Source organism: Salvelinus sp. IW2-2015, linkage group LG14 (assembly GCF_002910315.2).
Source record: "Salvelinus sp. IW2-2015 linkage group LG14, ASM291031v2, whole genome shotgun sequence".
NCBI lineage: Eukaryota > Metazoa > Chordata > Actinopteri > Salmoniformes > Salmonidae > Salvelinus > Salvelinus sp. IW2-2015.
The window spans coordinates 26,183,637-26,208,175 of NC_036854.1; the positions used below are offsets into that span (position 1 = coordinate 26,183,637).

The 24,539-nt window shown below is 42.4% G+C and overlaps 2 protein-coding genes across 3 annotated transcripts; one reads left to right on the plus strand and one right to left on the minus strand.

Annotated features, from left to right (window-relative positions):
• Positions 1-142: 142 nt before the first annotated feature.
• psme1 (proteasome activator subunit 1) lies at positions 143-5,327 on the minus strand. 2 transcript variants are annotated; one of them, XM_023999831.2, is made up of 12 exons: positions 5,298-5,327; positions 5,105-5,169; positions 2,500-2,532; positions 2,335-2,397; positions 2,111-2,212; positions 1,905-1,962; positions 1,616-1,713; positions 1,403-1,471; positions 1,238-1,305; positions 1,072-1,126; positions 903-989; positions 143-464 (listed from the first exon to the last, which is right to left on the minus strand). In XM_023999831.2, exons 4-12 carry the CDS (start codon positions 2,350-2,352, stop codon positions 384-386), a joined length of 636 nt encoding a protein of 211 aa, XP_023855599.1. In that variant the 5' UTR covers positions 2,353-2,397; positions 2,500-2,532; positions 5,105-5,169; positions 5,298-5,327; the 3' UTR covers positions 143-383. The 2 variants fall into 2 exon arrangements, with proteins under 2 accessions (XP_023855599.1, XP_023855598.1); XM_023999830.2 differs by lacking the exons at positions 5,105-5,169; positions 5,298-5,327 and adding an exon at positions 3,675-3,898.
• Positions 5,328-10,260: 4,933 nt separating this feature from the next.
• On the plus strand, positions 10,261-21,725 carry pck2 (phosphoenolpyruvate carboxykinase 2 (mitochondrial)). Its single transcript, XM_023999828.2, has 10 exons — positions 10,261-10,914; positions 14,980-15,192; positions 15,556-15,740; positions 16,182-16,388; positions 16,598-16,785; positions 17,080-17,242; positions 17,477-17,692; positions 19,628-19,765; positions 19,990-20,085; positions 20,547-21,725. Exons 1-10 carry the CDS (start codon positions 10,883-10,885, stop codon positions 21,014-21,016), a joined length of 1,908 nt encoding a protein of 635 aa, XP_023855596.2. The 5' UTR covers positions 10,261-10,882; the 3' UTR covers positions 21,017-21,725.
• The last annotated feature ends 2,814 nt before the right edge of the window (positions 21,726-24,539 follow it).

A 24,539-nucleotide genomic window follows, 5' to 3' on the forward strand; every position in this document is an offset into this window, starting at 1 on the left:
TGATAACTCAAGAACAACGAATTGGATAATAACAGGAAGATTATGTACATTACCACAGAATTGAGAAAGTCAAACTTTCATAAGCAAAATATTGAAATACTTTCAAATCTCACCATGAAGCATAAAAAAAATACTCACTTGATGTTATGCCAGTTAACTCTACTTTAATTTGAAATCGGAATAAATTGATTGTGTAATACAGCAAGTTTTTTTGTTATGAAAATGAAAACGTTTTTAAATGCAATGTGTCTGAAGGTATTCAGTTACCCAACAAGCGTTTTAACATGTTACACTACACGATTTGTATCATAACATGTGAATGGGTGAGTAAGAGTGTGTCGCTATATTGCTGTCTCCAGTGGATGTACACAAGAGTCAGTTGATCAGTAGATGAGGGCCTTGCAGTCCCCCCTGGGCTTCTTGATCTTGTCATAGTTCTTGTTGATGATGTCAAACAGCAAGGCCTGGTGAATGGGTGACAGAAATAGTAGGGTAATTACATCACTGAATGCCTTTCATCATTAGATAAGATAGATCTTTTATTTGTCTGTTTCACACAGATATTTTGCTTTACGTCAAGAAAATAAACCGCGATAGACCCATCAAACATACAAATTCATCATCATCATCGCCACCTACAACAACCCTTTTTTGACAAGGGCATCAAACAGAGTAAGACACGTAGGTAAGTACAATGTGAGGAGCAGGAGAGGCATTGGTAATTATAAACTCAATTTGTTCGCTTGATAACAGGGTTTGGTTTCCATTCACAACTCTTGAAGTCGAGGTAAATACTTGTTCACACTGGGAAAGTTTATTTAACTTGGGGGTTAAATTATGGGGGTGCTGAGCACGTCTAATGAAGGACAGAGACGTATGATACATGAGGCGTCTTAGCTTACATAGGTGTTGCGGATCTCCAGAACCACGATGCGCAGCTCACAGTACTGGTACTGGTCTAGCTCATGCACCAACTGCCTGTAGTCTCCCTGGAGGTAGAGTTACACCAAATATGGTCAACGCACACACACACACACACAAATGAAAGCGAGCACACACACGGATACTAACCACATGAGGTTGTTTTGAGGCCTTGGCAACAGCATCCCCTCTCTCACTGTAGTACCTGACAACACATCAGAGATAATGTGACTAACAAACACCTTCATTAACACAACAACTACATAACGAATTAGATAGGAATGTAAACAGTGATCTTTTGGTTACGGCCTCTTACTTTGAGATCTGTGTCTGGAATTCCTCGATCTTCGTGCGAGTGTTGGTCAACAATTCAAACACTTTTTCCTGTGAAACAACATCATGAGCGTAGGACCTACCAACAGTATTATCAAGGTATGACTGATATGACAATCATCATTTTATTAAGATCAGAAAGTCTGACCTGTACAGCCACCCCAAAGTTGTTCCCATCTTCAATTTTGGGAATCTGAAGTTGCACCCACATTGACACCTGCCAGAGTAAGAGATCATAGTATTTATGTATTTCTCTAGACACTTCTCACCTATTTTGGAAAAGATGTGCTAGTGAATTTGAGATGTAAAATAACAGTTTGGCCCACACAGAGACTAACAGAGGGACAAAGGGCTGACTGACTGTGTTGAGTTTCTCCTTCAGTATCTGGATCTGAGGCTTGATCTCCTTCAGAAGACTTTCCACTCTCTCGTTGCAGGGGATCGGACCACAGGGAGGCCCTTAGGGAGAAACACCATGAGAAAACTCAAAGAGTAGGATGAAGTTATACAAACGCACTGGTCTAAGATTCTATTTGTGTGTCCTCTCTAATGGTTAAGGTTAGGATTAGTGGAAGAGTGAGCTGATCCTAGATCTGTGCAATTTGACAGCTAACCGCAGTTGTAAATCGGTGGTATTGTGTCTTAACTACCTGCGTCTTCATCTTCTTTCTCGCTGTCCTTGTCTTTCTTCCCTTCCTTTGCCTCTTTCTGTAAAACAAGTGAGAAGAGGGGCGGGCGAAGGATTTTGCATGATTCCTTCATGTGTGTATGCATGGTCGATACTACTTTAAGTGATTCCAGTGTAATCCAAGGGGTTAATCATGATAGAACGCTGAATTGGGTGAAACGTCTGTACCGACTCTTTCTTCTTTTGCTTAGCCTCTTCTTTAGCCGGGTCTGGTATTGGGATGTCCAGAGGGGCCTTCAGAGCTGCCAGGCCATCAGTGCTTAAGGATGTCTGGGGACCATTTCACATAAACAAAAAAATTGATTATATTTGCATACTTGTGTACAATAGCTTTGCATCGAGGTATTTGGACTGAGATTGAAAGGTGTGCTTGTGTTTTTCCACAGCCTCACCTTCAACAGCGTCTCCATCTCTGTAATCTTCTGAGGGAAGAATGATGTGACCAGGGTCTCTGCCTGTAATACACCAGTTACCAATGTTGGACACAGTTATGATTAACATCTTAAATGTGGTCATTTGGTTATTATTCAAGTAGTCCTGCACCACTAAGGGCCTACCTCTTTAGTGAGCTGAGTGCAGAAATCATCAACCTAGGAAATTGAAACCAAACACAGAAAAAAGGTTTAGAATTCACAGCAGAAAACCCAACTCCCAGTGTCTCTATAATGTTTGGACAGTTACTTTCACCTGGACTGTGGCTCACCTGATGCAACACAGTGAATTTACATTTGGACACTCCAATCAGCGTGAAAATGTTACGTTTCCTATGGTATGTATTAATTTGTGGATGTACATCATCCATTTCCTATGATATTGTAATGAAACAGCAGGCAGCAGGTCTCGAACCCTCGCGGCGCGCTATCGACTGTGCCGCAAAAGCATGCTCGTGCGGCAGAGTCGATTTCCGTGATTATAAACCCAGGGTCGTTACACTACTCCCTCCTTTCAAAGAGCGCGTCCTCACGCTAGCTTGCGACTCTACGTCTTACAGGAACGCGCTCACCGGCCAAGCACACGCACTGTCGTGGATGCAAGGTCCGATCACTTCTGACACCAATGTAATGAAACAGCAGGGAGCAGGTCTCGAACCCTCGACCTTCTAGCCCGAGGTCCGGCGCGCTATCGACTGTGCCGCAAAAGCATGCTCGTGTGGCAGAGTCGATTTCAGCGCTTATAAACCCAGGGTCGTTACAATATGTTAGGAATTACAGTTTATTGTGGCTAACGTTAGCTAGGTGACTGGGTGTCTAACGTTAGCTAGGCTAGGGGTTAAGGTTAAGTTAAAGGGTTAGCTAACATGCTAAGTAGTTGTAAAGTGGCAAAAAATAAGTTGCAAAAATGAAAAATTTGTCCTTGATGAGATTCAAACATGCAACCTTCAGGTTGCTAGACGTTTGCGTTATATGCCCACCCTTTGCCTTAAGTAACCTGTCTTATCTAACCATACCAAACATCGTACGCGCGCGCGCGCGCACACACACACACACACACAAACACACACACATAATAGTAATTTGATCGCCCAAGATTTACGTTTACTATGTTACGTCTAGTCTATGAGACTAGGCTGTGATGACATGTGAACTCACATGGCCCTATTGTTGGTCTAAATATTTAAACGCCTTGAAGATTAACAGGGCTGCTTCAGGAGGTATCTGACACAAAGTATATTGATAGGCTATAGTCAAATTATTATATTAGACAAAATTCGAAAACAAATTGACAAATTTACCTGTTTCTTCGACTCCGGGCGAATGTCTATGGAAGTCATCTTGTGATGGGTATTTATTTACTTGATATGCAAAAATGACCTTTTTGCAATGCAAAAATAGAAAGCAACTAAATAGTTCACAGAATGCGCGGATTTCCCTAAATGTCTGATAGTGCACAACGCTGAAAATAGTCACCCGTTAGTCAGCTCAAAAAGTGAAAATGAAAGTATCTGAACCCTTCTCACGGAGACGTAATTTCCTGTTTAGAAGATCAAGCTAGAGCATCGTGGGATTTGTAGTTTGATTATGGGACCGTAGCGTACCACAGTGTAGCCCATTGATGGGTACGGGGTAAACACAGGTTTTGTTCTATGAGATAATCTTCATCATTTAACGTCACTTTTTGTGAATTTTGAAGCATTTATGTATGACTAATGGCAGAGAAATGATTACCTAACTGCAGTTCTGAGTGTGTCCTATAGATGGTAATGCTGCTTCTGTCATTTTGAGTGATATGCTCGTGGTCAGTTGTCTGTCTGATGTCATATGACTAAGTAGGTCTCATCAATGAAAATCCGATATATAATTTTTTATCCAGAATGCTTTCTGATTTCCAATTTTGTTTGAATTCATAATAACCATGGATAGCATAATAACTCAGAAGACAGAATACTAAACTGTAGCTCCCAGTGTGCAAGTGCACATGACATGAAGTTGGCACTCAATTAGCAATGAAACCATGATTACAAAGACTACAGTGTCCAAGCTGGGCCAGTCTTGGTCATAAGGGCTTTCTCACTTGAAGTTTCCATCACCTGAAACAAACTAATTCAAGTAGCCTAATTGCTGCCCTACGCAGATCAATTACAAGCCTTTCTACAGATTAAAAGTTGCTCTCTGCTCAGAGAGCTTGAAAAAGCCATGAAGGGTTGATCAACTCTGCTTCTCTGAGAGGTAATATTGCTTTTTGAGGGCAAGTCAAACCTATTATTGATATTTTATGTTACAGTATAGTAATTTTGACCAACGTTGATGAACTGTTGAATCTTGACAAAAAAATTAAAAAATAAATTCTATGGCATATTATACACTTAGAAAAAATTGTTATCCTTATATAAACAAAAAGGGTTCTGTTGCTTGCTTCATATATGGAACCCATAAAAGTTCCGTATAGAACCCTTTTATAGGGTGCTTTGATTAAAATCCCAAGGCTTCTTCTTCACGGAACCAAAATTGGTTCCATATTGAACCCTGTATGGTGCAATTTATGAATTATGGCTACTACTAATAAATTGTAATATTTTTTAGCCAAGAATATAATATAATAAACATTAATGGACCAAATAATACCAGCATAGTTTTTACATTTTATTGTCATTATATGCAAATATAGTTTGGAAATATGCACTGTTGGCCAGGGTAGAATCTGTTTGCTTAAATGAGGACTCACGTCAATCTTGGTACCAACTCTGTGGCGTTATGGAACAGTACAGTAGGTGTTGTTGCCCACTGGGTCTGGAGAACAAGAAATAAGATGCAAAAACATGAGTTAATCTACAGAAATAAGCATGAGTTAATCTGCCAAAATAAAGATAAATTGCAATGCAGACATATAATCATTATGATTTAGAAGAACACCTTACATAGAGTTGTTGTCAGCAGCAGCCTCTGATGGGTTACTGCCAGACTGAGCAAAACATAATGTGTCAAAAGCCATGTAATGATTAACTAGCCTATTGAATCACCAAGACAAATATACACTGCTCAAAAAAATAAAGGGAACACTTAAACAACACAATGTAACTCCAAGTCAATCACACTTCTATGAAATCAAACTGTCCACTTAGGAAGCAACACTGATTGACAATAAATTGCACATGCTGTTGTGCAAATGGAATAGACAAAAGGTGGAAATTATAGGCAATTAGCAAGACACCCCCAAAAAAGGATGATCTGGCAGGTGGTGACCACAGACCACTTCTCAGTTCCTATGCTTCCTGGCTGATGTTTTGGTCACTTTTGAATGCTGGCGGTGCTCTCACTCTAGTGGTAGCATGAGACGGAGTCTACAACCCACACAAGTGGCTCAGGTAGTGCAGTTCATCCAGGATGGCACATCAATGCGAGCTGTGGCAAGAAGATTTGCTGTGTCTGTCAGCGTAGTGTCCAGAGCATGGAGGCGCTACCAGGAGACAGGCCAGTACAATCAGAGACGTGGAGGAGGCCGTAGGAGGGCAACAACCCAGCAGCAGGACCGCTACCTCCGCCTTTGAGCAGGAGGAGCACTGCCAGAGCCCTGCAAAATGACCTCCAGCAGGCCACAAATGTGCATGGTCAGCATATGGTCTCACAAGGGCTCTGAGGATCTCATCTCGTACCTAATGGCAGTCAGGCTACCTCTGGCGAGCACATGGAGGCTGTGCGGCCCACAAAGAAATGCCACCCCACACCATGACTGACCCACCGCCAAAACAGTCATGCTGGAGGATGTTGCAGGCAGCAGAACGTTCTCCACGGCGTCTCCAGACTCTTCACGTCTGTCACATGTGCTCATGTGCCAGTGTGAACCTGCTTTCATCTGTGAGAAGCACAGAGCGCCAGTGGCGAATTTGCCAATCTTGGTTTCTCTGGCAAATGCCAAACGTCCTGCACGGTGCTGGGCTGTAAGCACACACCCACCTGTTGACGTCGGGCCCTCATACCACCCTCATGGAGTCTGTTTCTGACCGTTTGAGCAGACACATGCACATTTGTGGCCTGCTGGAGGTCATTTTAGGGCTCTGGCAGTGCACCTCCTTGCACAAAGGCGGGGTAGCGGTTCCTGCTGCTGGGTTGTTGCCCTCCTACGGCCTCCTCCACGTCTCCTGATGTTACTGGCCTGTTCTCCTGGTAGCGCCTCCATGCTCTGGACACTACGCTGACAGACACAGCAAACCTTTTTGCCACAGCTCGCATTGATGTGCCATCCTGGATGAACTGCACTACCTGAGCCACTTGTGTGGGTTGTAGACTCCGTCTCATGCTACCACTAGAGTGAGAGCACCGCCAGCATTCAAAAGTGACCAAAACATCAGCCAGGAAGCATAGGAACTGAGAAGTTGTCTGTGGTCACCACCTGCAGAATCACTCCTTTTTGGGGGGTCTTGCTAATTGCCTATAATTTCCACCTTTTGTCTATTCCATTTGCACAACAGCATGTGAAATTTATTGTCAATCAGTGTGCTGGCCTAAGGACAGTTTGATTTCACAGAAGTGTGATTGACTTGGAGTTACATTGTGTTGTTTAAGTGTTCCCTTTATTTTTTTGAGCAGTGTATATAAATCATTTAGATAAATACTTCCTCTGTCAGCCCACTGCCCATCAAGTGCATTCAACAGTCAACAACAATCTTGTAATAGCTTCATGAAACATAGTCCCCTCATCTGACTCCACACTGAAATATTGAAATAAAAGTAACAATTAGCTAGTAGCCATTGTCAGGCTGGGCCTGTTTGGCATATTCCATAATACAAAATCATGTTTATTTGTAAGAGCTAGCTTGTAAAGTGGCTAATTAAAGAAGCCTAGCTTTGACCTGTCTAGCTAGTTAGCTAGCTAGCTTACAAACAGTGCTCAAATTTTTTATCTATCTAGTCTAGCTATAGTTTATCATATGACTGACTTCATATATTCAACCACCGTCGTCTTGCATTGTCATGTTGGAATGGCAGTTGGTTTTTTAATCAGAATGGCAGTTGGTTTTTTAATCAGAATGGCAGTTCAAATTTGAATAGACCAAAAGGTTCTTTAGAATCCCCTTTTTTTTTATGTAAGAGTGTATGCTTTTATTTCCTCTTACTTCTAGCTAGCATTAAGTTTGCGACAGCACAGATTTGTATGAACCTTGCTGTTTGCCACTCCGACCTTTGCAACAATGTTGCAAAATTGTGAATTCGATCTCCCCCTGCTATAGAGAGTTAATGTTATCAAGGTTATTTGCCTAGAATCCCCTTTTTTTTTATGTAAGAGTGTATGCTTTTATTTCCTCTTGCTTCTAGCTAGCATTAAGTTTGCAACAGCACAGATTTGTATGAACCTTGCTAGCGTGTAAGATTCCTAAGATTTACTAAGCTGGACAACATGTGTCTAATATTGAAACAATGGTGTGGCTATATTTAGGTCATTTATGCTACTCATGGCAACACTGTGGTGTGAGTGCTTGCATCATGAAGGGTGTTTTGACCTGCAGTTGTTTCACTTTCAGCAGAAAACTCATATTGGATCCAAAGTGATGAAAAAAGGGTTTAGAGCCACCCAAGCACATTAATGGGGCTCAGCAACTTCATGATAAATGTAATTGATTTCATTTATCTACTTAAGTAATGTAGTAATGTACATGTTAAATGGGTTCAACATCTCCGTTTGAAATCAGCCATAATTGATAAGATCCATTTGAGTTATCCAAACAACTTACTGCAAATCAATCGGATTGTTTTGTCTGATTACTCAAATTATTTAATTGACAATCGTAATCTGAATATTTAGCTGTCAATGAAATCATCCACTTGTTCAAGTAATGACCTGTGCCAACCACATGTTGGGTGGCAGTTGGCCTAGTGGTTTAGAACATTGTGCCAGTAACCAAAAGGTTGCTGGTTCAAATCCCAGACTGGACTATGTGAAAAATCTTCCAATGTGCCCTTGAGCAAGCTGCTCTAGGGTAGCTGTCAATAATGGCTGATCCCTAGCCATGACCCCATGGGATATCCAAATAGGATAACTGTAAGTATAATATATATTATTATATCAGTGTTGCAGACATCCAGTACAGCCAAAAGAACGACTCTAAAATAGCTGTCACAGCGGTAGACATTAGTTATTAATTGAGTGAGTGATTTAAACTTAAGAAGTTTTCCATTTCTGCCTAGTTGCGAAATATACWGACCAAAGGTCTTTCCTCAATGGAGGACAGACGATAAAGGGGGGGGGCTTCTAGGAGAGAAACATGGTAGCAAAGGTTGCCTGACAAATGAATAGTGTTCCATGAAATGGTATTAGTTCTAACTACAAATACAAGTCTGAATCAAGTTCATTATTGACATATTAGTTACGATTATAAAAGAACAAGCATCAAGAGATCTTGTTTGATCCTCAGTCAAATAATTTTCCTTTCGGTTCTAGAACATTTAAACCAACCTAGAAGTAAGACTCATTATTGCATTGTCTGCCTTCTATTCTTGAATGTGCATTTTAAAGATTACATTTCAGTTTCCATCCTGGTTCTGTAACCTGATCTGAGAATGTAAAAAATTAACAAAATAAATCAAAAATCAAATCAAACAACCCACATTACTTGGTGTCAAATCAAATCAAACAACCCACATTACTTGGTGTCAAATCAAATAACCCACATTACTTGGTGTCAAATCAAATCAAACAACCCACATTACTTGGTGTCAAATCAAATCAAACAACCCACATTACTTGGTGTGAGAAGGGTCTGGTTGAGACCTTACTTTTTTCAGTTGTTCCCTTATCAGCGTACGTGTAACCTATGATAGGCCTCTCTCATGGACTCTCAATGTAAGATAACAAGACTAAGTCCACATTCCAACCATGATTTGTGCTTCAAATGCCTTTTTTTTTGCCAGCAGCAGCATTTCTGAATGTTCTCTTTGATAACCGAGGACTGCATCTGTGGGCGGGGGAGGGAATGCATTAGTAGTGCATGGTGTTCTCCATAATATGTCGTCTGATTCTGCTGGCCATATCACAGTTTATAGAAGTTTAACCAGTGGCACTGGGTGCTCATCTTCCTTTGAACTCTGTCTACCCTACTGTCAGTATCTCTCTCTCTCTCTCTCTCTCTCTCTCTCTCACTGTCCACACAACTTCCCCTTGAACTTTTCCTCTCTCTTTCCCTCTCTAACTTGGAAACATTAACAGGAAATCTGCAATTTGCATCTCTCAGACCAGGCTCAGACATTGAATTGCTTGGTAGATTCTGGACAGAACTGGTCAACAGATCAGAAGCTTTTTGTCCCATCCACGAATACAGCTCAGGCCTCCTACACATTGAATGAAGGTACAATGAAAAATAGAAAGAACATAGCGGTATCACTGATATCAAATATCTTTAGATKAATCCCATATACTTTCAGCCTAGTATGGTTCATACTGCTCACAGTTGCCCTTATCAAAATCAAACTAAAGATGCCCAGAAGTCATGATAGGTTATGGTATCTACTCATAACGCAGGTGTCAATCATGATGACATAGTCTCGGTAATTTGTCAGGCCTATTTGTCCTATGGCAGTGTGTAATAATTTAGGTAGGCCTACTAGTTTATGTAATAACACTTTTGTTGGATAACCTGCATTGCACCAGCTGGCTCAATAGAATTTACGGAGCCAATATTGTCATTTTGAGATATCCTTCCGCTGTACTATTTTTTTTCAATGACTTTGCATTTATTCAGCTGACTCTGCATGTCTCTTTCGAGCACACACCAAAAGCGAACAACTATTTCCCTCAACATTGATTCTCCATAGGCCGTACGTGCCTTACATCCACCACCAGTCACCATTGCTGAAGTATATATGAGGGTCACCAGGGCGGCTGTTGTGTCTTAGCGGATACAGGAACTTCAGAACTTGCATCACCCGGTAGAGGCGGTTTGGTTGGCTGTGAAGGAGGCAGGAGCAGGGATAGGATAGTTGTATGAAATGCTCCTCTTAGTTGTTTCATGTTTTATTGAAAGCGAGTAATTTTAACATAAAATCAGACACCTCGCGGTCCTTTTATTAGTTTTCTGATTGTCCGGTTTTATAACCTTTTCTGAACGGATATAACGAAGATCTAGCTACATCAATAGCCTACTGCTGGATTACTTGACGAAATAAATATACATTTGCGTATATATATATATATATATATATATATATGCAATCGGTAGGCTATTCGTTTGCATTAAATTTATCAACCTAAGCATCATCGTCGACTGCGATGCGCAGAACCTAGATTCAGTCAATGTGTATGCCTCCGATAAATTGTTACACGTGTTGCAAAGTGCAAAGTTCTTTCATTAGCCTGTACTGGGCTACCTCACATTGCAGTTCGTCTTCATAGACCAATCAGATATGAGTTGTAGTTGGTGCTGAAGGGCACACGACGCTCTTATTCTCTCTCTCTATATATTTATTTTTTTAGACTTTTATATTTCATTACCCCATTTTAGTATTTTACAAGATGTCGTGCCTTTTGCTTGGACTTATCAGAAGGTGAGTATCTAACATTTTGCCATTTAAAACTCAATTTATACTGAACAAAAATATAAACAACATGCAACAATTTCAAAGATTTTACTGAGTTACAGTTCAAATAAGGAAATCATTCAATTGAAATACATTCATTAGGGCCTAATCAATGGATTTTTAATGATTGGGAATACAGATGTGCATCTGTTGGTCACAGATAAAAATGGGCCTCAGCATCTCTAAACGGTATTTCTGTGCTTTCAAATAGCCATTGAAAAATTCAATTGTGGTCTGCGTTTGGATGTACTGCCAAATTCTCTCAAATTACATTGGAGGTGGCTTATGGTAGAGAAATTAACATTCAATTCTGTGGCAACAGCTCTGGTGGACATTCCTGCAGTCCGCATGCCAATTGCACATTCCCACAACTTCTGTGGCATTGTGGTGTTTGACAAAACTGCACATTTTAGAGTGGCTTTTATTGTCCCCAGCACAAGGGGCACCTGTGTAATGATCATGCTGTTTAATCAGCTTGTTGATATGCCACACTTGTCAGGTGGATGGATTATCTTGGCAAAGGAGAAATGCTCCCTAAAAGGGATGTAAACTAATTTGTGCACAAAATTTGAGAAATAGGCTTTTTATTTGTATGGGAAATTTCTGTGATCTTTTATTTCAGCTCATGAAACGTGTAACCAACACTTTACATGTTGCGTTTATATTTTTGTTCAGTGTATTTCCTTATTGACCAACCATGGCAGAGTATAGTGTAGCCTACTCATCAACATTCAACATTTTATAAACTGCAATGGTAGCCTAAAGATGGTATTAAATTAGTTTTCATGAATTAGTAATATCCCTATCGTGGATAGGATACTTTAATCAGTTGTTATTGCTATCTCACTCAAGATACTGTATGTCTGTTGGCAGAAATCCTAGGCAAACATCCTTCTTATGATAGGGTATATGTTTATGGCGGCAAACTCTGGGAATACACACGCCCTGCAATATCAGAGATACATCGTAACCAAATAACAAGGATACATAAACAACAGATTAAATGTCCACAAACTAAGCATTTAAATGTCCCCATTGTAGAATGGAAGGTCCTATTGAAGAATTTGCGAAGCACTGAAATGCGAAGCAGTGAGCCATTCATCATCTACATCTTGATTGTCAGTTATGAAATAGTTTCAGACGTATAGCACAGCACACCCCGACATCTCTGTCTGTGTCTTGGTTTGTGTCAGGCAGATTTGGAAGTGCACAAATCTGACCAAACATATTTCAAAAGCTGTTTGCCTCTGAGATAGAAAATGATGGAAAGAATTTTCAAGATCCTGTTATAATAAGTGAGAGACAGGACTGCCCTAAGAGACGTGCTCAATGTCCCTCATTTTGAATCTCTTACGTTCCCCGTCACAACTCTTTCTCTAGGCTTTGGCGACGTCACACGGAGACAAAAAAAAGTAAACGTGAGCAGTCGAGTGCATCTTGTCTGGAGAGGATCTATGTGTCTGTGCATTTGTGATTGGTGCATGTGTGTTGATACACAATCAAAGTGCATTATATTTTTTTAGATTGTCAAGAGAGTGCACTGTCAGGATTTGTGTAGCTGCGTAATTGACATAGGAGTTTTAATGACTTCTGCATGTATATGCATGGTGAATGAATGTATTTCCAGTATGCATGTGCTACATGCATTTCTCCTCAGTTCCTGAAAATTCCTTCTGGACCAAGCTATTAACATTCAATATGGTGGGGGGGGTGACTGTGGTGCATGGTGATTGGTCTACATTTTTGTCCTGGTGTAAATGAGACAATGCAAAGCTCAACTGGGACCCAAAGAGAAGGCCACAGGCGGTTGAGAAATCATACATTGTTATGGTTATCGTTGTGCTCACATGTTTCTCTCCCTGACTAAGTCAGGATAATACTGTAGCCTGTTCCTTGTTTTACATTCGGTTTCACAGAAATGTCTGTGGGCGCCCCACAATGGGAAAGCCGGGTGCGCTCGTAATTAAATATAGCTTATGTTTGGTGAGCTACATTTAAAAATTACACAGGCATATTTGTACTCTTTAAGTTGAACTGTGCTGCTATGGTACTTGTAGTGGGAGCTGGGACTTTTGCCATACCCTAAAATGGAAACATATAGAGCTTATACAGTACATATGAGCTCATGTTACATGTTGAGCACATTCTCTTTCCTTTACATTTTTTTTCTTTTTTCTTTCTTGTAATATTGTGCAGCACGTGTATAGTTTAGATGTTTGCATGACAGAACAAAAGCTCCTGCATTATGCTCAATAGATTTTCAGTGAAGTCTGTTTTTTTTAAAGTGGCCTGAAGCATGGCATTCTACACTGAGGAAAAGGTGTAAAGCCTAACCTTTCTCCTCTCCTGGTTCATATTTCTTTTTTTTTGTCTGCTTGCTTGCTCTCTCCCAGTCTGAACTTTCTCAACACACATCTGGTCGACTGCATGCAGAAATGTGTCACTTATAAGAGACTTCATGAACTGGAGAAGTTCTTTAAGATGATGTATCATCACGTAAAGGGTTAAACAGTGTTTTAAATAACACTTGTTCCCTGTGATGTTGGGCAAGAATTGTTCTTGGCAATATGCCATTTTTCCATCAACAACATGTTATCTTCTCAGTTTGCACCTAGGGCACTGGGCAGCCTTTAACCCTTCCTTTAGAAATGGMCGTTATGTACACGTCAAGTTTAATGACACCGATGATGCAGCCAATTGGGACTGGCTGCGTGCTAGCACTTTTACCAGGTAGCCTAGTGGTTAGAGCATTGGGCCAGTAACCGAAAGGTTGCTAGATCGAATCCCCGAGCTGACAAGGTAAAAATCTGTCGTTCTGCCCCTGAACAAGGCAGGTAACCCACTGTTCCCCAGTAGGCCGTCATTGTAAATAAGAATTTGTTCTTAACTGACTTGCCTAGTTAAATAAAAAATAATCTTTCAACTCGTAGAAAAGTGTGATTTTTGAATTTCAAGCCAAATAGTCAATGGACCTATAGCCATGAGTTGGAAAGTGAGTTCAATTGTAAATCAGTTCCCAGAGCCAAAGAGAGAGCCCAAATCAGTTCCTAGACATGTCAATAAAATGAGTCTTACACTCTTCAATTGAACTTTTTATCTGAGAACCCATATCGTCATTCTCAGCCTTGTTTTTTTWAAATGTCCTTTTTTTTGTAAAACCATCAGCCATCGTGCCTGGTTTTTCTAGTCAGCTCGTCAGATTGCTCACACATGTTGTAACTGATTGTGTTCTGCCCTTGTTTATGAACACTGCTGTTAACAAACAACAGAAAGCCCCCCCCTACGTGCCCCTGCCATTATAAAGAGCTCTGAGCTGAAGTCTCCGGTTGCACTGCCCTGGACACAGTTTGCATTAGATTGCCCACTTCCTGCTACTTACTTACATTCTTACTTAGCCTGAGGAAGAGCAGCAGAACCAAACCGCTTAGGAAGATGGCTGCTCTGTCAATGGCCTTTCCTCATGAAAGTCATTTGAGTCTTGAAGGTATGGGATATGTCTCACAGACTTTTAAATCATGGGGAACATGTATGGATCATGAAATGCTATTCTACAATATGTTCAGAAGTAACACATTCACAGTGCCTGCCTTTGTTTGAGGAAACCCTAAAAAGTGCGATCTGAGAAGTGACAGTACATTAGTCCATTACCCCTATGTATTATTGATGTGTGGATTATTCACTAGCACTAATAGTAGGATTATAGTGACACATTGTCCTCTAATCTGCTCTCCATAGAATTTGCATCCCTGAAACCATACTGAAGAGGTTGATTGTGTGTCTTGCTACCATTATGCATCTCGCTACCCAGTATTTAAATGTTGTTTGTATTGTTGCCTATTTTGACACCAGATTTAAATTTGATATCCATTTGGGGTATCTTTAAAAAAAAAAAAAAACTGCAAGTTGCTAAATGATCGTAGTATTGCTCCTCTTACAGCTGATATTATGGTACAGTATGTTTTTGAATACAGTTCCCCTTCCTGTCAGCCTTCGTAACACAACCACTCTTTACCTCCCTGTGTCTTGGTACAGACGGGGTGGAGTGGGGACATCCGTGGGGGTCCGCTCCCTAGCCTCGATCCCCTCCCTGCCTCCAGCGGTGGCTGACTTTGTGAAGAGGGCCGTGGATGAGTGCAAGCCTGCCAATGTGCATGTGGTGACGGGGAGCGCAGAGGAGTCTGCTCACATCCTAGCTGGCCTGGAGAAAGACGGCATGGTGAAGAGGCTACCCAAGTATGAGAACTGGTGAGTGTTGCTGTGGTCCCCTACGTACTCTATCACCGCTGTGAATGGTGGGAATCTGGCTTTGTATGTCACGAAGCAGTAAGATAGTGAGCTAAGGTAATGTAGAGAAGAATATAGTACATTAACTGTGATTTTTCTGGTTAGTAAAGAATGCTTACGTTGAATATATACGTTATTGAGAGTACTAAGTCTRTCAAACTAAGTCATCTGGCTGACTGTCATATTAATTTACAACAATATCAGTCTTTTGAGTCACTTTTTCCACTGTGGCCCTGAAGCTCATCAAAAGCCTGTTATTCTCACTCTACCATAAAGAATGATAAGAGAATTAATAGTCTGTTTATGGCCTTTATCTCTGTGCAGCTGGCTGGCACGTACAGACCCCAAGGACGTTGCTCGGGTGGAGAGTAAGACTGTGATCGTTACCAAGAACCAGAGGGACACCATCCCTATCCCTGATGGGGGGGCTAAGAGCCAGCTGGGCAGCTGGATGAGCGAGGGTGACTTCCAGAAGGCCAGACAGGACCGCTTCCCAGGCTGCATGGCAGGTACTGGACTGTACACAACCCTCCTCTCCTTCTGGCCTCTCTGGAGGTTTTACACCATCCCGTCTATAGTTTCAGCTGTCTACACTATATGAATTGTCTGTAATGGAGTGTTATTCTTCAGTCAAATTGGGTTCATCACTTCTTCTTTTTTTATGCCTATTTTTGCCTATCAGAAAACCGGGCTTAAACCTCAACATGGAGTCGAGTGTTATAGTGTCATACCACTGAAGTCTAATTAGACAGTGAGAGGGCCAGCAGTCATTAAAAGATAGAATGGTTGAATTTAGGATTAAAATGTAGAGTTAAATAATTATCTGAAAAGGGAGAATTTTTGGGGGGAGACACCAACTATTTTAATCAGCTAACTGAGACTTGTCTCTAATGAAAAATAATGTCTAACTCTCAATGTTTATTTAAATTAACTTCCTCATTCTTCCTCAGGTCGAACCATGTATGTGATCCCCTTCAGCATGGGCCCGGTGGGCTCTCCGCTGTCTAAGTTTGGCGTGCAGGTGACAGACTCGCCCTACGTGGTGGCCAGTATGGGCATTATGACACGCATGGGCACCCCCGTCATGGACAAACTGGCTCAGGGGGCAGAGTTTGTGCGCTGTCAGCACTCCCTCGGTCGACCCCTCCCACTCAAAGGTACCATTTCACAGAGGCCCTCTCTCGATCTGCTGTCATGCATCACATCCCTTACATAACCATACACATCCAGCTGTATGCCATACGTGACGTTCAACCACCAGTTGCCTCATTTCATTTAGTCTCACCATTTACTCTAATTCCATTCACTGCTTCTATATTCATTCATCCCTCCCATCACCATTATCCTCCCATGGTCCCCCTCCCAGCTCCCCTGGTCAACTCGTGGCCGTGTAACCCAGAGAAGGTACTCATCTCCCACCTGCCAGACACCAGGCAGATCCTGTCGTTCGGCAGTGGCTACGGAGGCAACTCCCTGCTGGGGAAGAAGTGCTTCGCCCTGAGGATTGCCTCGCGCATCGCCAAGGACGAGGGCTGGCTGGCCGAACACATGCTGGTGAGAACGGGGAACTGATAGGGGTGCACTGAATTCCCTTTTTTGGAGGGGTTCCAACAGGAATACTGTATCGCAGACAGGAAGAGCAGACAGGAATATCTGTGCTGACCTGCAATATCAGGAGATGGGTTGCCAGATCCAGATCCATAGTCGGTACCTCATACAGTAGCAGGGAGTAGTTAGTTAGTCTCTTGTGATATTCCTACGTTATGGGAGAAACTACTTAATGCATTACTCTGTCTCTCTGTCTCTCTCTTTTCTGTCCTCTCTTTTCTGTCACTCCTCCCCCACCAGATCTTGGGCATCACCAATCCTCAGGGAGTAAAGCGCTACGTGGCGGCAGCATTTCCCAGTGCCTGTGGGAAAACTAACCTGGCCATGATGAAGCCTGCGCTGCCTGGCTGGACTGTGGAGTGTGTAGGAGATGACATCGCCTGGATGAAGTTCGACAGTCAGGGTGAGGGGAGGGATACACAGTCAACACACACTGACTAGTAAAGACTCGACCCGTAACATACTCAAGCTTTGAATTTACTGTCAGGCTATTCATTTCATGGTCAGACATTTTGTACAACCCATTGAAGCTATAACCATCAACTCCCTCCTGTTTTAGAGTTCATTGTGCTTCCTTCAGGAAACAAATCCATACATGCATCTCTGTCACTCACTGTCCTTGTCACTTTGTTCTCAGGTAAACTCAGGGCAATCAACCCAGAGAACGGATTTTTCGGTGTGGCTCCCGGCACGTCCCTGAAGACCAACCCTCACGCCATGGCGACCATCGCCAAAAACACTGTGTTCACCAATGTGGGCGAGACCAGCGACGGAGGGGTATGGTGGGAGGGACTGGACCCCCCTGCCGCAGGGGTCTCCCTGACCGACTGGCACGGCAAAGCCTGGAAAACAGGTAGAGTTGACTCACTGTAGTGCAGTGGGAACGAACCTGTGTTGGTCCTGTGGTCGTTTTAAATTATTATTTATTTAATACAAATAAAATATATCTTGGGAGTATTAATTGTATTATAAGCAATTTTACATAACTTTTCACAATGCAAATTGTTTATCATAGGAATAATAATAATAATAATAATAATAAGCCTTTTAAGCTGGAATCTTTAAATGAAACAATGTTTTGGTAAAAAGCTGAGTGATGGACCTGTAGAAATGTAACCACTCTTAAATTCAAAGCAAGAGCTATGWATGCAAGGACTGTCCATCAAATATATCAAAAACTTGTTTTAACCTTGTGTTGAGGCAGTGTTTGTTTCCATTTACTTTGTTTACAAACATTGGACAAGCTTCTACTGTATTTTGGGTTCTGATACTCCCAGTCGATTGTCACGGCCCTGACCGGCTGTGGGGAAAACAACCTGTGGTTACCTAGGTTACCCCATTGGCTCACAGCAAATACTTGACCTTTTTAAATGCAGTTTTTTTGTTATCTGCTTGTTTTAGTCAATTACAAAACTACATTTAAGAGAAGTACAAGATGACTTTTCAACATTGCTTGCTCCTGAGCATTCTCACTACTTAGAATAATGTAATCTTGACTGTAGGGCTTCCTTCATGCCCCTTTTCATGAAGGTGCTAGCAGCCACGTGAGTGGAACATTGAGCTAGACAAGACCAACAACACAAACAGACTATACAGCTAGTGAGTGGAGTTACAAATCGACTAAAACAAGTGAAATGTCTTACCTGTGATGAAATGTTTCCCACACCCATAGCAACGTGTAGTCTACTTGGACATCGGGTCCCCACATTTCCCACGCCGAATAACCTGTAGCCACAGGACTCTTCTCGCAGGCTTTATTTCCCTACGTGGGAGCATTGTGAACCGTAGGTCAGGGTTTTTGACCTGGTTACATGTGCATTGGACAATGAAGTTGTCTCTTTTGGAATGGGGGTCAATGGGAAATAGTGTTTGTTTTCCCCAATTTGTGGGTTTGGTCGAGGGAGAATTACTTCTTATGACGGGAATATCGACTTGGAGTATGGGGTATGACAGTTGAACAAAACTCATGAGGATTATATTCTTCAGGAATCACTGGGTATATATCATTCATTTATAAGTCCCAAAATAGATGTAGCAACTAAGGATTCCAGCTTTAATTTGTTACATTCACTGCTAAAATGGGCCAAATTTGACTACTGAGAAAGTTGATGTACATTTTTTTTTTTTATCTGCGACTCTGCAAATGGTGGTCCTTGAGCTTTTGGCTGTGATTTGGTGGTCCTTGAGCTTTTGGCTGTGATTTGGTGGTCCTTGAGCTTTTGGCTGTGATTTGGGTGGTTTGAGCTTTTTGGCTGTGATTTGATGGTCCTTGAGCTTTTGGCTGTGATTTGGTTGTCCCTTGAGCTTTTGGCTGTGATTTGGTGGTCCTTGAGCTTTTGGCTGTGATTTGGTGGTCCTTGAGCTTTTGGCTGTGATTTGGTGGTCCTTGAGCTTTTGACTGTGATTTGGTGGTCCTTGAGCTTTTGACTGTGATTTGGTGGTCCTTGAGCTTTTGACTGTGATTTGATGGTCCCCCGAACCGGAAAGGTTGGAAACCTCTGCTGTAGTCTTAATAGTGACACCTGGTGACACGGCATGATACTATCCTTTTATTGTCATTGGTTTGAGAAAATACTGCAACACTTTAGTACTGCTGTCTCTTTGTAAATCACTACATAGCATTTATCCATGAATCTATTAGTGTTAATTATAATGTAATGTTTCTAAGTGATTTTATATGCATACAATCAAATCAAAATGTAATATAAATGTTAATGTCCTAATACTATTAATTTCTAACAGTAATAATATTTTCCAATCATATTCACCCTCTTGCTCTTCCTCACAGGAGACTCTGGCCTGTGTGCTCATCCCAACTCCAGGTTCTGTACCCCGGCGGCCCAGTGCCCCATCATCGACCCCCAGTGGGAGAGTGACGAGGGTGTGCCCATTGACGCCATCATCTTCGGGGGCAGGAGGCCAGAGGGTGAGTGGCCTCTACTGATCCAATGACTAAAACATTGGTTTAGTAGGTCATATAAGATTACCACTATATATTTTCATACTAGCATCTAGTGTTGTAAATGATACAGCTTGGTTAATGTAACGAGAACAATACAAATGATTCCCTATGATGACTGATTTGACATTCTTATCCAATGTGTCACTTTGGGACACTGTTACACTGTTGCTCTGACTTCTGTTTCCCAGGAGTCCCTCTGGTGTACGAGTCGTTTAACTGGCGCCACGGTGTGTTTGTAGGAGCCTCTATGAGATCTGAGGCCACAGCAGCTGCTGAGTACAAAGGTACAGTACCTCATTAACCACATTTAAAGAGCTTGTCATAGAATTAAATCGAAGTTAATCAAATCATTTAATTAATGTTTCGGGCTCCCGAGTGGCACAGCGGTCAATGACACTGCATCTCAGTGCTASAGGAGTCAGTACAGACACACTGGTTCGAATCCAGGCTGTATCATAACCGGCCATGATTGGGAGTCCCATAGGGTGGTGCAAAATTGGTCCGGCTATGGCCGGTGTAGACTGTCATTGTAAATAAGAATTTGTTCTAAACTGACTTGCCTAGTTAAATACAGAACAGTTCTAACATTTAAGTGGATAGGAGCTGTCTATAAAGTAGACAGTAAAAACCTCTCTAAGGTTAATTGTACCTGATATGATGGTATACTGTTTTCCCTGATTCCTCTCAGTGATAATGAAGAAAACCATGACCTTTTGAATAAAATGCTTTTTTTCTTCTTCTCCAGGCAAGGTTATCATGCACGACCCCTTCGCCATGCGCCCCTTCTTCGGCTACAATTTCGGTGACTACCTGGCCCACTGGCTGAGCATGGAGACCCGCAAGGGCGCCACCCACCTGCCCAAGATCTTCCATGTCAACTGGTTCCGGAAGGACCCCACGTCGGGCTCCTTCCTCTGGCCGGGTTTCGGCGACAACGCCCGCGTTCTGGAGTGGATCTTCAAGCGCTGCAGCCGTGAGAGAGAGGACGAGGCGGCCAAGAAGAGCATGGTGGGCTGGGTGCCACTGGAGGGAGCCATCAACCTGCAGGGACTGGGCAGCAAGGTGGACATGGGTGCCCTCTTCGATCTGCCCAAGGCCTTCTGGGAGAAGGAGACCCAGGAGCTGAGGGCGTACTTTACCCAGCAGGTGGGAGCCGACCTCCCCCAACAGGTGGAGGGAGAGCTGAAGGCTCTGGAGGACAGGRTCAGRGATTGAGAGGCAGAAGGACCATATGATTCAGAGAGAGAAGAGAGAAAGTATTGACTATTGGACATTACACTACGCTGATGCTGCAATATGGTGGGGATGGGGATATGGTGGGACTGACAAAAAATTACTAACAAGCTAATTTCAGTTTTGTGGAAACTGCTTTGCCTATATGTGGGTAGATGTAAACCAAAGTTTCTAAATTGTAAGAAAATACAATGAGATGATGCGACTGCATCACTGACGAATGCAGTTCATGCTACCACACACTGTCAGTGGCTATATCAGTAGGTGTAAGGTGATGGAGCAGAATCAGTGTTTTAACACTACCTTACTGACATCTTGCAATGAAGTATAAAGGCATTGGATGTTTACAAGCTTTAGCCCAAAGAATCATATCTAATCAGGACAAGCTTAAATATCCACATTCATTTAAACATTTTTAAACAGAATGTTAACACCTCAATATATTTGTATTTGCTCGCTAGTACCTGGGATTACTGAATAGCCATTGGCTTGGAGCGTGATGAGGAAATACTTCTGGTTGGCTCAGGGGGAAAGATTCATTAGAATTTTCTGTCACTTTTGTATTGTTTTCAATAAAAATGATTATGATCTAATGTTTACACATGAGATATGTAACATGTTGGACCAATAAAACTGAGATTTAATGTGAAGGTTTTTATTACAGTGCAATTAATAAACGACCTTAAATTCAGCCTCAATTGTGTCTGTTGATTAACACCAAACATAACTGACATAACTCCCCAAAATATATAAATAAAACATTAATAAGTATTGGTAATATTTAAGATGAGTTAAGTTCAGATTCAGTTTAGAATGATTCATATAATGTTCAGCATATTTATATATTTGACCTTTCTGTAACATGATTTCCAGTGTGCTGTTTGTAACACTTGGGTTGATGGTCACCAGACTCAATGCTGTAGTGGATTGTCAATCAAATTGATTTAGAAATCCCTTCTTACATCAGCTGACGACACAAAGTGCTGTACAGAAACCCAGCCTAAAACCCCAAACAGCAAGCAATGCAGGTGTAGAAGCACGGAGGCAAGGAAAAACTCCCTAGAAAGGCCAGAACCTAGGAAGAAACCTAGAGAGGAACCAGGCTCTGAGGGGTGCCAGTCCTCTTCTGGCTGTGCTGGGTGGAGATTGTAACAGAACATGGCCAAGATGTTCATAGATGACCAGCAGGGTCAAATAATAATAATCACAGTGGTAGTAGAGGGTGCAACAGGTCAGCACTTCAGGAGTAAATGTCAGTTGTCTTTTCATAGCCGATCATTCAGAGTATCTCTAAACTCCTAAATGTTGAAAGGGATTGACGCCAGACTGGAGGTACAAGGACCGAGGACACACAGTTTGTTATTGTATTCTGTGAAATATTGATTCTGTAATAGCTAACAAAGCCACTGCCTTTTGTTTTGACTTCCTACAAGCCTCTCAGGCTGGTGTTTACAGAACATTTGTTGGTCTGATTAGGAAATAAAGGGACTGTCTCCAATAGATGTTTACAGAACATTTGTTGGTCTGATTAGGAAATAAAGGGACTGTCTTCAAGAGGATGGTGTTTACAGAACATTTGTTGGTCTGATTAGGAAATAAAGGGACTGTCTCCAATAGATGTTTACAGAACATTTGTTGGTCTGATTAGGAAATAAAGGGTCTGTCTCCAAGAGGCCAGTAAGACATTGTCTCTGCTTCTATGCTGGCTGTTGTCTCCCTGTTGCAACTTGTATTAAACCTGATTTATGATTAACTTTATCAACAACTTTTGTTCATAGACGCGCAAATATCATACCCCCAAGACATGCTAACCTCTCACCATTGCAATGACAGGGGAGAATATGGTACAGGTTACAGGTTAATTGAGGTAATATGTACATGTAGGTAGGGGTAAAGTGACTATGCATAGATAATAAACAACAGCATAAAAAAGGGGGGGTCAATGSAAATATTCTGGGTAGCCATTTGATTAGCTGTTCAACAGTCTTATGGCGGTAAAAGCTGTTAAGAAGCCTTTTGGAGGMCTCCCGAGTGGCGCAGGGGTCGAAGGCACTTCGACCCCTGCGAAGTTGTTAGCTGTGCTGCTAGAGATCCTGGTTTGAGTCCAGGCTCTGTCGCAACCGGGAGACCCATGGGGTGGCGCACAATTGGCCCAGCGTCGTCTGGGTTAGGGGAGGGTTTGGCCCGCAGGGATGTCCTTGTCCCATCGCGCTCTAACGACTCAAGTGGCGGGCCAGGTGCATGCATGCTGACACGGTCGCCACGGTGTTTCCTCCGACACATTTTTTGTGGCTGGCTTCCAGGTTAAGCAGGCATTGTGTCAAGAAGTAGTGCAGCTTGGTTGGGTCGTGTTTTGAAGGACGCACGGCTCTCGACCTTTGCCTCTCCTGAGTCTGTAAGGGAGTTGCAGCGATGAGACAAGACTGTAACTACCAATTGGATACCACAAAATTGGGGGAAAAAAATTGTAAAAAATGTAATAGAATAAAATAAATATATATCATTAAACAACAAAAAAATAAACAAACATTTTAGGGCATTCCTCTGACACCACGTGGTGTAGAGGTCCTTGATGGCTGGAAGCTTGGCCCCAGTGATGTACTGGGCCGTACCCACTACCACCTGTAGCGYCTTGAGTTCGGAGGCCGAGCAGTTGCCATACCAGGCGGTGATGCAACCAGTCAGGATCCTCTCAATTGTACAGCTGTAGAAGTTTTTGAGGATCTGAGGACCCATGCYAAATCTTTTCGGTCTCCTGGAATAGGTGTTGTTGTGCCCTCTTCATGACTGTCTTGGTGTGTTTGGACAATGATAGTTTGTTGGTGATGTGGACACCAAGGAACTTGAAGSTCTCAACCTGCTCCACTACAGCCCCGCTCGGCCCTCCTTTTCCTGTAGTCCACGATCATCTCCTTTGTCTTGATCACGTTGAGGGAGAGGTTGTTGTCCTGGCACCACACTGCCAGGTTTCTGACCTCCTCCCTATAGGCTGTTTCATTTTTGTCGGTGATCAGGCCTACCACTGTTGTGTCGTTGGCAAACTTAATGATGGTGTTRGAGTCGCGCAGTCATGGGTGAACAGGGAGTACAGGAGGGGACTAAGCACGGACCCCTGAGGGACCCTYGTGTTGAGTATCAGAGAGGCAGATGTGTTTTTGCCTACCCTTACCACCTGGGGTGCGGCTCATCAGGAAGTCYAGGATCCAGTTGCAGAGGGAGGTGTTWAGTCCCAGGGTCCTTAGCTTAGAGATTAGTTTTGAGGGCACTACGATGTTGAACGCTGAGCTGTAGTCAATGAACAGCATTCTCACGTAGGTGTTCCTGTTGTSCAAGTAGGAAAGGGCRTTTTTGAGTGCAATAGAGATTGCATCATCTGTGGATCTGTTGGGGCGGTATGCAAATTGGAGTGGATCTAGTGTTTCTGGGATGATGGTGTTGATGTGAGCCATGACCAGCCTGGCTACAGACATGAGTACTACGGGTCGGTAGTCATTTAGGCAGATTA